This window comes from Psammomys obesus, unplaced genomic scaffold, assembly GCF_907164565.1.
Source record: "Psammomys obesus unplaced genomic scaffold, mPsaObe1.curated_primary_1811, whole genome shotgun sequence".
In the NCBI taxonomy this organism is placed as follows: domain Eukaryota; kingdom Metazoa; phylum Chordata; class Mammalia; order Rodentia; family Muridae; genus Psammomys; species Psammomys obesus.
The window spans coordinates 12,306,121-12,320,486 of record NW_026585691.1 but is presented as its reverse complement, the minus strand read 5'-3'; the positions used below and the strand labels follow the sequence as shown (position 1 = coordinate 12,320,486).

At 44.2% G+C, this 14,366-nt stretch overlaps 1 protein-coding gene across 1 annotated transcript in view; it reads left to right on the top strand.

Annotated features, from left to right (window-relative positions):
* The window catches only part of Scg3 (secretogranin III), a 35,522-nt gene that overhangs the window by 7,820 nt on the left and 13,336 nt on the right, over positions 1 to 14,366 (top strand). The window contains exons 6-9 of the mRNA XM_055598711.1: positions 145 to 297; positions 5,866 to 6,046; positions 9,449 to 9,565; positions 12,238 to 12,321. Coding sequence (XP_055454686.1) covers positions 145 to 297; positions 5,866 to 6,046; positions 9,449 to 9,565; positions 12,238 to 12,321 — 535 coding nt within the window. The remainder of the gene's footprint in view (positions 1 to 144; positions 298 to 5,865; positions 6,047 to 9,448; positions 9,566 to 12,237; positions 12,322 to 14,366) is intronic.

The window sequence follows — 14,366 nt, the reverse complement described above, 5'->3', positions numbered from 1 at the left end:
CATAGTGCCTGTATGTTCAGCTGGGCTTTACAGTTGATCTGAGCCGAAAGGCCACGAATGGAGTTCAGATGATGTTTGCTTGTACGTTTGTTTAAAGCCAGGAGGAGGAGTAGCAGTTATATGTGCTTGGTCTCTTTACGACAGATCACTGAAAGCCAGGCACATACCCTGGAAGAGGAAGTAGCAGAGGCTTTGCAAAAATTGATTTCGAAAGAAGCCAACAATTATGAGGAGGAGGCTCTGGATAAGCCCACAAGCAGGACCGAGAATCAGGATGGAAAAATACCGGAGAAAGTGGTACGTTCACGCGTGTCAGGAAGGTGTGCGTGACATGGGCACGCGTGTTTTTGTATCTCTGCACAATTAGTGCCTTGCTGGATGCCAACGAGGATTGGAAGAGTTTGGTATTTTTAGCATACTGGAGCATCATATATCATATTCCACAACTATTTATACCACCCCAGTGTGCTGGGACCAGTACCCCACAGCTTTTCGGGTATTCAACTTCCATTTACAATGAATGTTTTCACCTACTCCCAGGGCATGTTTCTGCTTATACATGTGCGCATGCGCGCGCGCACACACACACACACACACACACACACACACACACACACACACACATACATACACATACATGCTCGCACACACAAAGGGGAGTAGATAGCACTATTCCTCCCAGACCTACACTGTTCCTCTTTTCTAGGCTGTGTTCTTACACCTGCTCCTTCCCCTTTGCATTGGCTCAGAAGCCTGCCTGTCACCTTTCACCTGGGCTTGCCACTTGTCTTAGTTAGGGTTTCTAGTGCTGTGAGGAGGTCTCGTGACCACGGCCACTCGTTAGGAAGGAGAACGTTTAATCGGGGCTGGCTTACAGTTTCAGTGGTTTAGTCCGTTATTATCGTCACAGGGAGCGTGGCGGACATGGTGCTGGAAAGGAGCTGAGAGTTCTGCATTTTGATATGCGGGCAGCACAAGGGCATAGCTTGAGCACAGGAGAGCTCAAAGCCCACCCCCACAATCACAGGCTTCCTCCGGCAAGGCCACACCTCCTAATAGTGTCACTCCCTAAGGGCCAAGCCTTCAAACACGTGAGTCTGTGGGGGCCGTTCCTGTTCAAACCACCGCACCATTCATCCTTATTTTCTCTTCCTGGCCTCCTCCGCATTTTCCTCTTGGAATCAACAAGGCTACTGCGATCTTTCTCTCCTTCAGTTTTCCTTATAATTCTAAAGAAACAAACCATAGGAGGCTGTCAGATTCCTCGCCATGCTTTTGATTTTCCCCCACCTGAGGACCCAGACCTGAAGCGTACTTTTTATCAGCTCTGGGATCTTCTCCAGTAAAAAGCAAAGGCTTATAGGGTATAGTACGTCTGTTATCTGGTCTGGTTTTCCAGACCAGAAGGTGGTTGTTTTAAAACCAGGTCTCAAACGGTATTTAAGCTGGGCTCAAGTCTGTGGTAAATCTGCCTTCTGGCCTTCTAGGTGCTAGGTTATAGGCATGAACCACCGCATACATTATGGTAATGTTTGTGTGGGTTTAGTCTGTGTGTGTGTGTGTGTGTGTGTGTGTGTGTGTGTGTGTGTGTGTTTGTCTTATGTAGTCCAGGCTAGCCTTTAACTCTCTGTGTACCCCAAATTGTCCTTGAACTCTAGATCAAATCCTTCTGTCTCTACCTCCCAGGTTCCCAAGTGCTCAGATTACTGATATGTACCACCAGGGCCAGAAAATAAGATTATTTCTGAATTTCTGCCTTGATATCCTAAAGACTCTCCCTTTCTCTCCTTGGTGCCAAGTCCTAGTAACTGGCACCTATTCAAATATCTTTTAATGATCTACCTGCTCTTAAAAAAAAAAAAAGCTTTCTTTCTTAGTTAGGGTTTCTATTGCTATGAAGAGACACCATGATAAAGGAAAACATTTAATTGGGGCTGACTCACAGTTTCAGAGATTTAGTTCATTATCATCATGGCAGAGAGCATGACAACATACAGGAAGATGTGGTGCTAGAGAGGTAGCTGAGAGTTCTACGTCTGGATTGGCAGGCAGCAGGAAAAGCAGGAGGCACTGGGCCTGGCTTAGGCGTTTGAAACCTCAGAGCCCACACTTTGGCACACTTCCTCCAACAGGTCCACACCTACTCCAACCAGGACACCCCTCCTAATAGCCCTACTCCCTGGTAACCAAGCATTCAAATCTATGTGGGGGCTCTTCTTCAAACCATGACACTCTCCATATTCACAAGAGAACAAGCGTACAGGTCTGAACTGAAACAGTTTCAAGACCCCTCGCTTGCTCTATTCATTCATTTCTAAAATGTCCGTGCGCTTGGCTTGTTGTTCATATCCTCTAGATGCACCAATGGGAGTAAAATATTCTTTCGGGGTACCGAATGGGGCTGAGAATGTCGTGCTCATTTAAAAAGACACGGTCTCTCCTCCCAGAAAGGCTAAGTTCCAGTGGGAGACTCAGACTGTCCGAAAAGAGTGGTCGTTACAATGGCAACTGCATCAAGTGCTTTGAGAAAAGGCCCCCATTCGGCACTTAGGCTGAAAGAAGGCCTCCCTAAGGAAGCAATGTGAGCTGAGAACTAAAAGTCAAATAGGATTAACTTGTAAACAGGAGAGGCCACATGTGTAGGGCATCCAGGCAACTAACACAGGGGCTTATGGCTGACACAGAAAGAGACTCAGGAGGAGACCCAGCCCAGACCACACAAAGCCTCGAGAGCCATAGGTGGGGTCTGATGCCTGCCAGAAAAGCCGAGGGGAAATACGAAAGGATTTTGCCTTCATCCACTTCCTGTTGCCACAGCAGAATACCTGGGACTATATAATTTATAAAGAAAAGAATAGAGGCTGGCGGGATGGGTGACTTCTCCTCCAGAGGCTGCAGATCAGATTCCCAGCACCCACGTGGTGTGACTCACAACCTTCTGTAACTCCAGCCTCGGGGGTCCTCTTCTGATCGCCACCTCCATCAGGCATATGTGTGCTACACAGATATTCATGCAAGCAAAACACCCATACGTGTAAAAATAATTAAGCCTTTAAAAAAAAAAAAGAAATGCTCTTAGCTTACAGCTTTGGAGGGTAGAGAGCTGACGATGGGACAGTTCCTGGTCTTCTGGTAAGGTCGTGTGCTGAGAAGGGAAAGGGAAGGACGAGCAGGTGTGTGTGTAAGAGCCATGACAGCCTTTTTGTTGTTGTTTTGTTTTGTTTTGTTTTGTTTTTTTGAGACAGGGTTTCTCTGTGTAGCCATGGCTGTCCTGGACTCACTTTGTAGACCAGGCAGGCCTCAAACTCACAGAGATCCACCTGCATCTACCTCCTGAGCGTGGAGCTTGCCCACCACGCCCGGCTGCCAGCTACCTTTTAACAACTCTCTCACAAGGTAGCTAGGCTGCTGCATCTAGGTGAGTCTTGTCAACAATGGGAAGACATAGCCTAGCACAGCCACCAGCACCCACAAGGAGCACCCATTCACCTAAGGCTTCCACTCAGGTAAAGCCGGATTCTTGACCATGGCTCAGAAACTAATCCCAGGGCAAGCCAGGGTGAGGCAAAGCCAGCCAATATGTTAACTGTTTTGACAGAAACTCACAGGAAAGCAGTATACACCTAGGCTGTGGGTGCAGGCTCCCTGAGAGCCACACTTGTATGTCCTTATGATGGCTGTGACTGGGACCCTGGGCCTTTTTAAGTTAGATTGCACAAAGGGTACGCCTTTCATGTTTAAAATGTTAGGAAGGCTGAAGCCTTCAGATGGCTCAGCGGGTGAAGACACTCACTGCCAAGCCTTTTGACCTAAGCAGCCCACACGGCAGACAGAGAACCAAGTATCTGAAGTTGTCCTCTGACCAACACCCACATGACTGGCCATCAACATGCATGAATGTTTACACACACACACACATACTAAATCAAATAATTAATTAGTTAAATGTACTCATAAAAAGAATAAGCAAGCTTGCAATTAAGTAAAGTTATAAAATAAAATAATGCAAGTAGGTTTTCTTTTGTAAATGAAATTGCAAGGTGGTTTTGTGAGGTGCATTGCTTAGATTTAAAGATGAGAGAGGGGTGCAAATTTGACAACAGTCTAGCCCTGGAGCATTTGTTGCTCTAAACACCCCTGTTTGAGAGGCCATTAACATACCATTATCTCTGAAGGCAATTTAGGCCTTGTTCAAGTTTCTTTACCCTGGCAACAATAAAAGCAAAGCAGACCCCAGGGCAAGGGTTTCCTTTCCTTCTTGTGTCCTCTTCATTGTCCCTATCTTCTGTCCTGCCTCTGTCTCAAGAAAGGCATGTCTCCGTAACATAGTGTGAAAAACACTATGACCTGGGCTACTTACAAAGGAGGCATTTATCTGGGTTTGTGGTTCCAGAGTGATAAAAGCCCAGCCCCATTGCCATGGTGTCAAACTGGCATGGAGGCTGGAGAGGCAGGCTGAAGGTTTGTATCTTAAACTGTAAACAGGAAGCAGAGAGCAAATTGGGAATGGTGTGTAGCTTTGAAATCTCAAAGCAGGCCTCCAGGGACACACTTTCTCCAACAAGTCCACACCTCCTAAGCCTCCCTGGAAGACAGCATCACCTGAGGGACCAGGTAATCAAATGGGGAAAACCTCATTCAAACCAATACAGACATTAATCCATTCCTGAGGGCGGAGCTTACATGAGCTCACTATATCTCCAAGGCCCGACCTTCAGTGTAAATTTTAATGTTAGTTTTGACAGGTACAAACCTGTCAAACTATATCCAAACCTTATCCAAACTATAGCAGGGATTGGGGGGGGTGCGGGTGCATGTGTTCATGTATACAGGTGAGTGTGTTGCATACACGTGCATGCATACATGCACATGTATGTGAAGGCCAGAGGACAACCTCAGGTGCTATTCCTCAGGCACCATCTGTCCTGTGCTTTGAAACAGGGTCTCTCACAGACCTAGAGAAAATAAGTTGGCTGGTCATCCAGCCAAAGAAATGTGCCTATTTATGCCTTCCTAGCTCTGGGATTACAAGCGTGTGCCACCGGGCTCAACTTTTATTTTTAATGCGGGTTCAGGGATCAAACTCCTGTGTTCCTACAGCAAGCCCTTTACCAGGTATGCCTTTGGCCTCCTTGTAGGAGGTTTTAAGCAAAGGAGCTGTAAAATCACATTGCTAGAAGGATACATCTGCCCACTGGGTATAAGATATTGAACTGAGAAGCCATTCGAAGTAAGTGATGTACCAGGTAGACAGTGGGGCATGAACGGCTGCTTGTATTAACATGGGTTACTGGAGAAAGAGAAGTACAAATTGCCGTAAGATTTGAAAGTCAAGCCAACGAGGGCATTAATGGATCAGCTGTGGAGAAATAAAGGAAAAAGTTAAGAAAAGCTCTTAGATGTATGCCTAGTCTACCGGATGGCAAAGGAGCTTTTGCCAAAATAGAAACAAGGATGAGGTCTGAGGGGAGAATATATATATCTTACGCATCTCATCATCCAGACACAAATACCTCCCAGATGTTTTGAGGTGTGAGTCCTCTGTTCCTGGTGGACAGTCTGAAGAGATTTCCTACAATGACCTGGTCCACCCCACCCTACCCCTACACTGTGTGAATCAAAACTCTGTCCTCCTCAGTGAAAAACTCATGGAGGAAAACTTGGCCAAAGTAGAACCACAGAAATCCTCAGTCTAGTCTCTCCTGAGCCACGCCATCATACTTTCTCAAGATACCTCATACCCAGAACCTACAGTACCTTGTGATGAGTTCACATTCAAGGTCACCGGAAATGAGAGAATTGAACTAGAGTTACATTAGTTGTAAACCATGTTTGTTTTCTATTGTTATATTTCCCTTACTGAAGACTCCGGCAGCAGCCACTCAAGATGGCTTTACTAACAACAGAGAAAATGATGAGACCGTATCTAACACCTTGACCTTGTCCAACGGCCTGGAAAGGAGAACTAACCCCAACAGGGAAGATGACTTCGAGGAACTCCAGTATTTCCCCAACTTCTATGCACTACTGACAAGCATCGATTCAGGTATCGGGCGCTTTATGACCGTGTGGAGGGGAAATGAGACAGTCATTCTTGGAAGCGTGTGGGCGGCTTTCTTCCTGTTCTCAGTTCCCAAGTGCAGTCCTCCCTGACACGCACTGCTGGCTGGGGAAAACATTTCACATCCGTTTTGTTTTTTTTTTTCTGAAAGCAGTTTTCTAGTCTCGGAAAGAGAAATCGGGAAATGTGGAGTTTCTGGATAATTTAATCCTGTTACAGACAGTTGGCTTAATTGTTTGATAAACAGTCGTGGTACACCTGCTGTGCACTGGTACCCAACTCTGTCACATGCTGAGATGAGTCACCATCCTGCCCTGACCCAGCTCAGCTTTTACTCTTAGGGTAGCTGTTTTGTTTTTTGGGTTTTTTGTTTTTTTTTGTTTTGTTTTGTTTTGTTTTGTTTTTTGTTATCAGCCTTTTTATCTTATTTATTTATTCATTCATTTTGTGTGTGGTCATGTGTGCCACTACTGGGCACTTATGAAGACTGGAAAACAATTTGCAGGAGGCAGGTTTTTGTCTGACAAGGGCCCTAGGGTTGGGACTTGGGTCATCGGGTTTGGCAGCAAGTGCTCCTGGCGCCTATGTTGGTCTCTCTGGCCCTTCAGATTTTCTTAATGCTTTGTCCCCAGCTTTATTGAAGTGTAACTGATATGTATACCCCTGCAGTCCTAGCTCTTGGGAGGCTGAGGTAGAAGAATCACTATGAGAATGGGTCCAGCCTGGTCTATATTGTGATCTTGAGTCCAGCCTTGGCTACGTACAAACACACACAGTTGTATATGATGTTTTGGCTTTCATCTGCATTGTGAAATGATTATCATGGTCAGGCCAATGACTATATGTCTGTCACACACATAGTTACCATTGTCTCTTTTTTATTTCTTGTTATTGTGAGAATCTGCCCTCTTAGCATATTTCAGGTATGTAATTCAGTGTTGTCATCCATAGCCTCCAAGCTGCACAGTCTCCGGACTTATTCACACTGTAGAACAGAAACTTCATACCTTTGACCAGAATCTTCCCATTTTACCCTCTCTACCCAGCCTCAGGCATTCTACCTTCTACTTTTGTGATCTTGGCTATTTTATATTCCACAGACATGTAGAGTAAGTGTCAGGACCGCCTTCAAAATCTATGTGGACTCTCTATAAAGTAGTGTGAGGGCTATGGCTGAAGCTCAGAGATAGAGGACTTGCCAAGCATGTCCAGGGGCTCAGATTTGGTTACTAGTAACACAGAGAGAGAGAAAAAGAGAGACAGAGTCACAGAGAGACAGAAAGTGTGTATGTATACGTCATGGGGATAGGAAATAGTGTTTTCATGTAATCATCACACATCCTTCCATGGACTTCAAATCCTCTCTCAATTACTTACAATGTCTACCAGAGTGCAAGGGCCATGCAAATGGTTGTAATGCTTGGGGAATGATGATAGGAAAACTTACTGTCTGTGCTCAGTAAAAAAAAAGAAAAAAAAATGCATTCAATTAGCTGGGCAGTGGTGGCGCATGCCTCTAATCCCAGAAATAGGAAAGCAAAGGCAGGTGGATCTTTGTGAGTGCAAGGCCGGTCTGGTCTACAAAGTAAGTTCCAGGACAGCCAGATTATGTCTTTAAAAAAAAAAAAATAGGCAGTCTGTTTTTTGTTTTTTTCTGTAGTATTTTTGATCCTCAGCTAGTTGAATCCATGGATAATGAAGCCTCAAGTTCATTGCTGAGAGAATGCAGTATTAACTGTCTCTGTGTCTGGCTCATTTTACCCAGTGTGTTTCCTAGGCACATTGTCAAAAGCAAAACAAAACATCAAGAGGAAATCCTGCCAGTTGTATTAAATCTTTTGCAACTCTTTCTTCATTTTCCTCTCTTAGTGGGAACCTTATTTGTTCTTCTTGAAATTATTCAAAACATTGCTTACTAGACATATACAGCTTTGATTTTTTTTTCCAGTGAGTTCAAATGAACATTGGATGAAAAGAGGTCAGGGATGCAAACACATGTGGGAAATTGTTCTTTTTCAAACAAGTCCTACCCTGGTCTTGTCAGTCACATGCATCCTGAGCTGCCTGCAAGATTTGGTTTCTGTTTCTGGTTACTCTGCAAAGGATGGTAGTCCCCAGCTCTTCTGTAACTGTTCAGGCTGGTACTCTACACTGCCCAGCGGCCTCCCCTGTCCCTGTCGCAGTCATCAAGAGAACAACTGTGTAAAAATTTCTGGAATTGTTTACTCCATAAAGTGATCGTGGAATGAGCTTCCATTCCCAGAGAATTCGATTCGTCCTTCAGGTCCAGACACTGACCAGATGGCACAGGCCTCGTGGCTTGAATCCATAGAGCTGTGTGTCTGTAAAATCTGTTCTGAGCCGCCTTGCCCCATTGGTTGTCAAATGACCAGCTCAGAACCTCTGTCATTCTGTTGAGTCACTTATCATCCTTGAAGAGCCTCAGCATAGTGTTAAATACCCATGTGCACCCTTGATCCAGTGCTCTGATGTCTAAAGCCATCTGTCACGTCCCATTCAGGATCTCCCCAACTCATCTTCCTCCCAACCTGTGAGTTTTATGGTATTTTTAAAATGCCGCTGAATGGGATGTTCCTTATTTGTTTTATTCTTCGGGTTTGTTTAAGACAGTGTCATATATTCCAGGCTGACCTCAAACTCAATATCCAAGAATGACATTAAACTCCTAATCCTCCTGCCTCCGGTTCCCAGATGCTGAGGCATGTATCATCGCCATCTGTTTTAGTCGATGTTGGAGCTTAAACCTCAGGACCTTGTACACAGTAGGCAGGCCCTATACCAACTGAGCTACAGTCCCAGAAGATCTCTTTGTTGTCTGCTTTATTCCTGCAATATTTCAGATGTAATTAAAGCCCCATGGAAGAGTTAAAGTGCACTCTTTTCTAAAAGCAGTTTTGTATGGCTATATACTGCCCTATGTTCCCAATAATGTCTTAGATTGTTGGGTTGTTTTTTGTTTTGTTTTGTTTTGTTTTGTTTTGTTTTGTTTTTCAGTTAAATGTATGTGGATTTTGTTATAAATGAAAGAGGAGATATTTCAATAATTCCAATGCTATGCTTCATAAATTGACAATAAGAGATAAAAACATTTTCTATTAGTTGTCTTTACTTTCGTTCTCATGGGGTTTGGAGGGATGGCTTACCAGTTAAGAGCACTGGATGCTGTTGCAGAAGACTTAAGTTCAGTTCCCAGCACCCACGCTGTGGCTCACCACCCTCTGTAACTCCAGTTCCAAGGGATCTGTCCCCCTCTTCTGGTCTGTGCAGGTACTGCACACCCATATATGGATGCAAAGCACATATGGGTATGCACATAAAATAATATGAATAAAAAATTTTAATTAATTATTTTGTTTTCTGACATAGAAAAAGAAGCAAAAGAGAAAGAAACACTGATCACTATCATGAAGACGCTGATTGATTTTGTGAAGATGATGGTCAAATACGGTACAATATCTCCAGAGGAAGGGGTTTCCTACCTTGGTGAGGATTCTGCTTTATTTTTACCACGGCTGTTTTCACTGTTCAAAGCAAATTAAGAATCTGGCAATAATCACCTCACTAATTTGATGATTTATGCCAGAGCAGCCCAGATCTCCAGGGTAACCGAATTGCCCAGCTTGACGATGCATACAAATAAAATGAATTAGATGTTTTCTACTTTTCCTCTTAATAAATACTGCTGGAAGAAAAATCTTCCACATTTTTATATTAAATCTTATTAGTGTTTTATAATAATCTCCAGGGAGGAATTTTATTACAATTTAACTCACTAATTTTTTTTTTTTTTTTTTTTTTTTTTTTTTACTTGTGTGTAGAGGTCTGGATTAACTCTCGATTTTCCCCTCTGAATAGTTACTGTATGTGGTGAGCAGGGAGAGTGCTGGCTAGGCATCAGGAGCCTCTCTCTGCTCTGCTGGGCAGGCCCTGCGCCTCGCAAGGCTTCACTTCTTATGTCTGTGAAATGAAGGATGAGACAACTCTCGGGTACCACCCCACTGTTACGAGAAGTAGACAGGAACCTGGAGGTAGGAGCTGATGCAGAGGCCAGGGAGGAACACAGCCTGCTGCCTTTGCTCAGTCTGCTTTCTTGCAGCCCTCAGTACCGCTAACCCAGGGCTGGCCCCATTCACCGTCATCCGGGCACTTCCAAATCAATCATTAGTCAAGGCAATGCAGCACAGATTTGCTCACAGGCTTGCCCATGAGCCAATCTTTGGGGGGCATTTTTTTTGCAACTGAGGTCCCCTCTTCCCAAAAGACTCTGGCTTGTGTCAAGTTGACATAAAACTAGCCAGTACACATGGTACACATACATGCATACAAACAAAATATCCACACACATAAAGTAAATAAATAAATCTAAGACGTTAAATATGGTTTCTCCAGTATGTATTGCAGGTGCTCTATTATTTGATTTTTTTTTTTAAGTACTTTTGTTTCTCTGAGTATTTTCACCACCCATGTGCTTAGGACAAGATGGCCTCATAGCCTCTTACTCTGCTGGGGCAAAGAGAAACAAGTAGATGAGGCAATGCCACAGGTCCACGTGATCCAAAAATTATTCAGCAGGAATCCAGAGTTTTCTACATAAAAACAGTTTTACTGGTTTTGGTTTTATTACTTAAAAAAAAAAAAAAAGAAACATATTTCTTGTAAAAAACCATTCAAGCCAAAAGAGAAATATAAAAAAAAGTTAAAAATCATTCCCGAGACCAATCCCCTCAAAACATTTTAATTTACAGTCTTCCAGATGTCTGATTAGGTATATGTGTGTACATACTTACGTTCTTTACCTTAAAAGGAAGTGTGTTCATGTTACAAGTTGGTAGTGTCTGGCCAACTCTATTCCTTAACACAGTGGTTCTCAATCCAACTAATGCTGCCACCCTTTAATGGTGACCCCCCCAACCGTAACATTATCTCTGTTGCTTCTTCAGAACTGTAATTTTGTTACAGTTATGAATCATAACTGTGTTTTCCCAGGGTCTTAGACAACCCCTGTGAAAGCGTTGTTGGACCCCCCCAAAGGAGTTACAACCCATCTCTTGAGAACCACTACTGCTATGAATCTTGTTTGTTTCTTTGTTTGAGACAGGGTTTCTCAGCGTAGCCTTGGCTGTCCTGGACTTGCTTTGTAGACCGGGCCGGCCTCAAACTCACAGTGATCTGCCTGCCTCTGCCTCCCAGAGTGCTGGGATTAAAGGCATGTACCACCACGCCCAGCCACTGCTATGAATCTTAGTGTAAATATATGACATACAGGATATCTGATATGTGACCCCAAAAGGGGTCATGACCCACAGGACCACAACGTAGAGCAGACATTGTTCGGGACAGTGTCAACAGTGTGACTGAGGAATTCTGTGCTTTGGCATGTCTCCTGTGGAAATAAGGCAGAGATGCTGCAAAGACTTAGCGGAAACAACTGTTCCTGCCGCTACCAGAAGCCAAGTCTCTAACATGGTAACCACTAACCACAAGTTGTTACTGAAGTGAAAAGTCAGAGCCAGGCCTGGTGGCGCACGCCTATAATCCCAGCACTCAGGGAGGCAGAGGCAGGAAGATCTCTGAGAGTTCGAGGCCATCCTAGTCTACAAAGTGAGTTCAGGACAACCAAAGCTACAGAGAAACTCAGTCTTGAAAAAAAAACAAAAGTCATTAAAATGAAGTGCTTACTAGCTAAGCCGGTTGGCCAAGAAGGCATTGTGTCTCAAGCCTGTAATCCCAGGACTGGGAAAGCCAGGGTAGGAGGATTCAAATGGAGTTGGAAGCCAGCCTTGGCTGCAGCGAACCTTTCAGGCCAGCCTAGAGTAGAATGAGATACTTTAAAGATGCTTTAAAGGAAATTAAAAATAAAACTGAAACCGGGCGCAGTGGCACACGCCTGTAATCCCAGCAGTCAGGGAGGCAGAGGCAGGTGGATCTCTGTGAGTTCAAGACCTGCCTGGTTGTACAAAGTGAGTCCAGGACAGCCAAAGCTACACAGAGAAACCCTGTGTAGAAAAAAAAAAAAAAAAAGAAACAACAACAAAAAAAATAAAAATGAATAAAATCTAAGACAGGAGCTGTGGTGCACACCTGTAACCATCACATATGAGAGCAAAAGTTTAATTTCTTAGGAAATTAAGGCATATTACTTCTTTTCTCTCTAGAAAACTTGGATGAAACAATTGCTATGCAGACCAAGAACAAACTAGAAAAAAATACTACTGACAGCAAAAGCAAGCTTTCCCCAGGTAGGATTTGCTTGACTGTGGTGGGCTTTTTTTCCCCCCTAGCTGTTAAAAGAATAACTGTTTTCAATGATAAATAATCAGTGTCAATAAACTTTAATAAAGCATTATGGATTTCAAAACATTTTAAAAATCTCAAATTCAGCCATTAGAAGAACCACATGTAACCCTGGCCATTTTTCTAGCCTGCTATGGCAAAGAATTTTTTTTTTTTTTTTTTTTGGATTTCTGAAGGCACTTTTTTTTTATTTTTATTTTATTTTATTTTTAATTATCCTTTATTTACTTTGTATCCCCCCTCTAGTTCCCTCTCTCCTCCCCTCCCAATCTCTCCTTTCTTCCCCCTTCTTCACGCATGGCCCTCCCCAAGTCCACTGATAGGGGAGGGTTTCTTTTGATTCCTTCTGATCCTAGTCTTTTAGGTCTCATCAGGAGTGGCTGCACTGTCTTCCTCTGTGGCCTGGTAAGGCTGCTCCCCCCTCAGGGGGAGGTGATCAAAGAGTAGGCCAATCAGTTCATGTCAGAAGCAGTCCCTCTTCCTATCACTATGTAAGCCACTTGGACACTGAACTACCATGGGCTACATCTGTGCAGGGGTTCTAGGTTATCTCCATGCATGGTACTTGGTTGGAGTATGAGTCTCAGGAAAGACCCCTGAGTTCAAATTTTTTCATTCTGTTGCTCTCCTTGTGGAGTTCCTGTCCTCCCCAGATTTTACTATTTTCCACTTCTTTTATAAGATTCCCTGCACTCTGCCCAAAGTTTGGCCATAAATCTCAACATCTGCTTTGATAGTCTGCAGGGCAGAACCTTTCAGAGGCCAAAAGCTCAAAGAAGCGCTTTCATTTGAGGGCTCCTTTGTTGGTTTTACTGGGCTGGGAATTGAATGCAGAACCCCCCGGGGTAGAGGGCAAACATTCTACCATAGAGCCACACTGCTACCCCTGCACTAAAAAGTAATGTAGGTGTTCGGTCAAAGGCTCCCTTCACATCCTCTTCTTACCTTGAGACTATCGTCCCAGGCCGCCTGTCATTCTCCACTGCCCCCACAGCTCCTCTGGGATATTCTGTGCCCCTCTGTGACGTGCCCCTTTTCTGTGTTTCTCTTCCACCCACAGCCCTGCTCTGCCCAGCATACACCCCAGAACTGAGCTGAGTGAAGGACCCTCTCAAGGGGGAAAAGGAAAAAAAAGAGGAAAGATCAGAAGCTGTGATTGTTGTGCTTCAGCCATTTTGCCCTGTCACAGAAATTACATATGTGTTGGCGATGCTGTACTATGCCCCTTCAAATGATATTTTCATGCAGGCTTTTCTGTTTGGTTTTAATGCTAGAGCTCAAAGGCGGCCCCTCTTGCTTGCTAGGCAGGTGCTCTAACCACTTAGCTACATGTTTAGCCTTCAAACAGTTTTTTTTTCTTTTAGATTTTGTGTGTGTGTGTGTGTGTGTGTGTGTACACGTGTGTACCGCACACATGTCTGGTGTCCATGGAAGTCAGAAGAGGATATCAGATCCCCCCAAACTGGTTGTGAGCCACCATGTGGGTGCTGGAATCTGAGCTCAGGTAGTCAGGACAATACATGCTCTTGACTGCTGAGCCTTCTCTTCGGCTTGCACCCTACCCTGGCCAAGCACGTGCTGCTGTCACAAGCAGTTTTTAATAACTTTCAAGAATGATGAAATCAAGAAACAGAACTGCATCACAGATATCAAAAGTATGTGCTACTGTAAATATGATACTTCGGTGGGAGACTTTTACATGAGCCGATGAGTGATTTTTTTTCTTCCTTTCAACGTATGTGTTCATGTTGCTGTGCATGTGTCGTATCTGTGCGTGTGCGTGCGTGTGTGTGTGTGTGTGTGTGTGTGTGTGTGTGTAGAAACCAGAAGTCAACATCAAGTGGCAGCCTTATTGCTCTCCATCTTATTTATTAAGACACAATCTTTCCCTGAACCTAGAGCTCACGGATTTGGCTACATTAACTGGCCAGCAAGTCCAGCAGTCCTCCTGTGCTAGAAACTCAAGGGGCAGGAAGGGAGCAACAAGAGG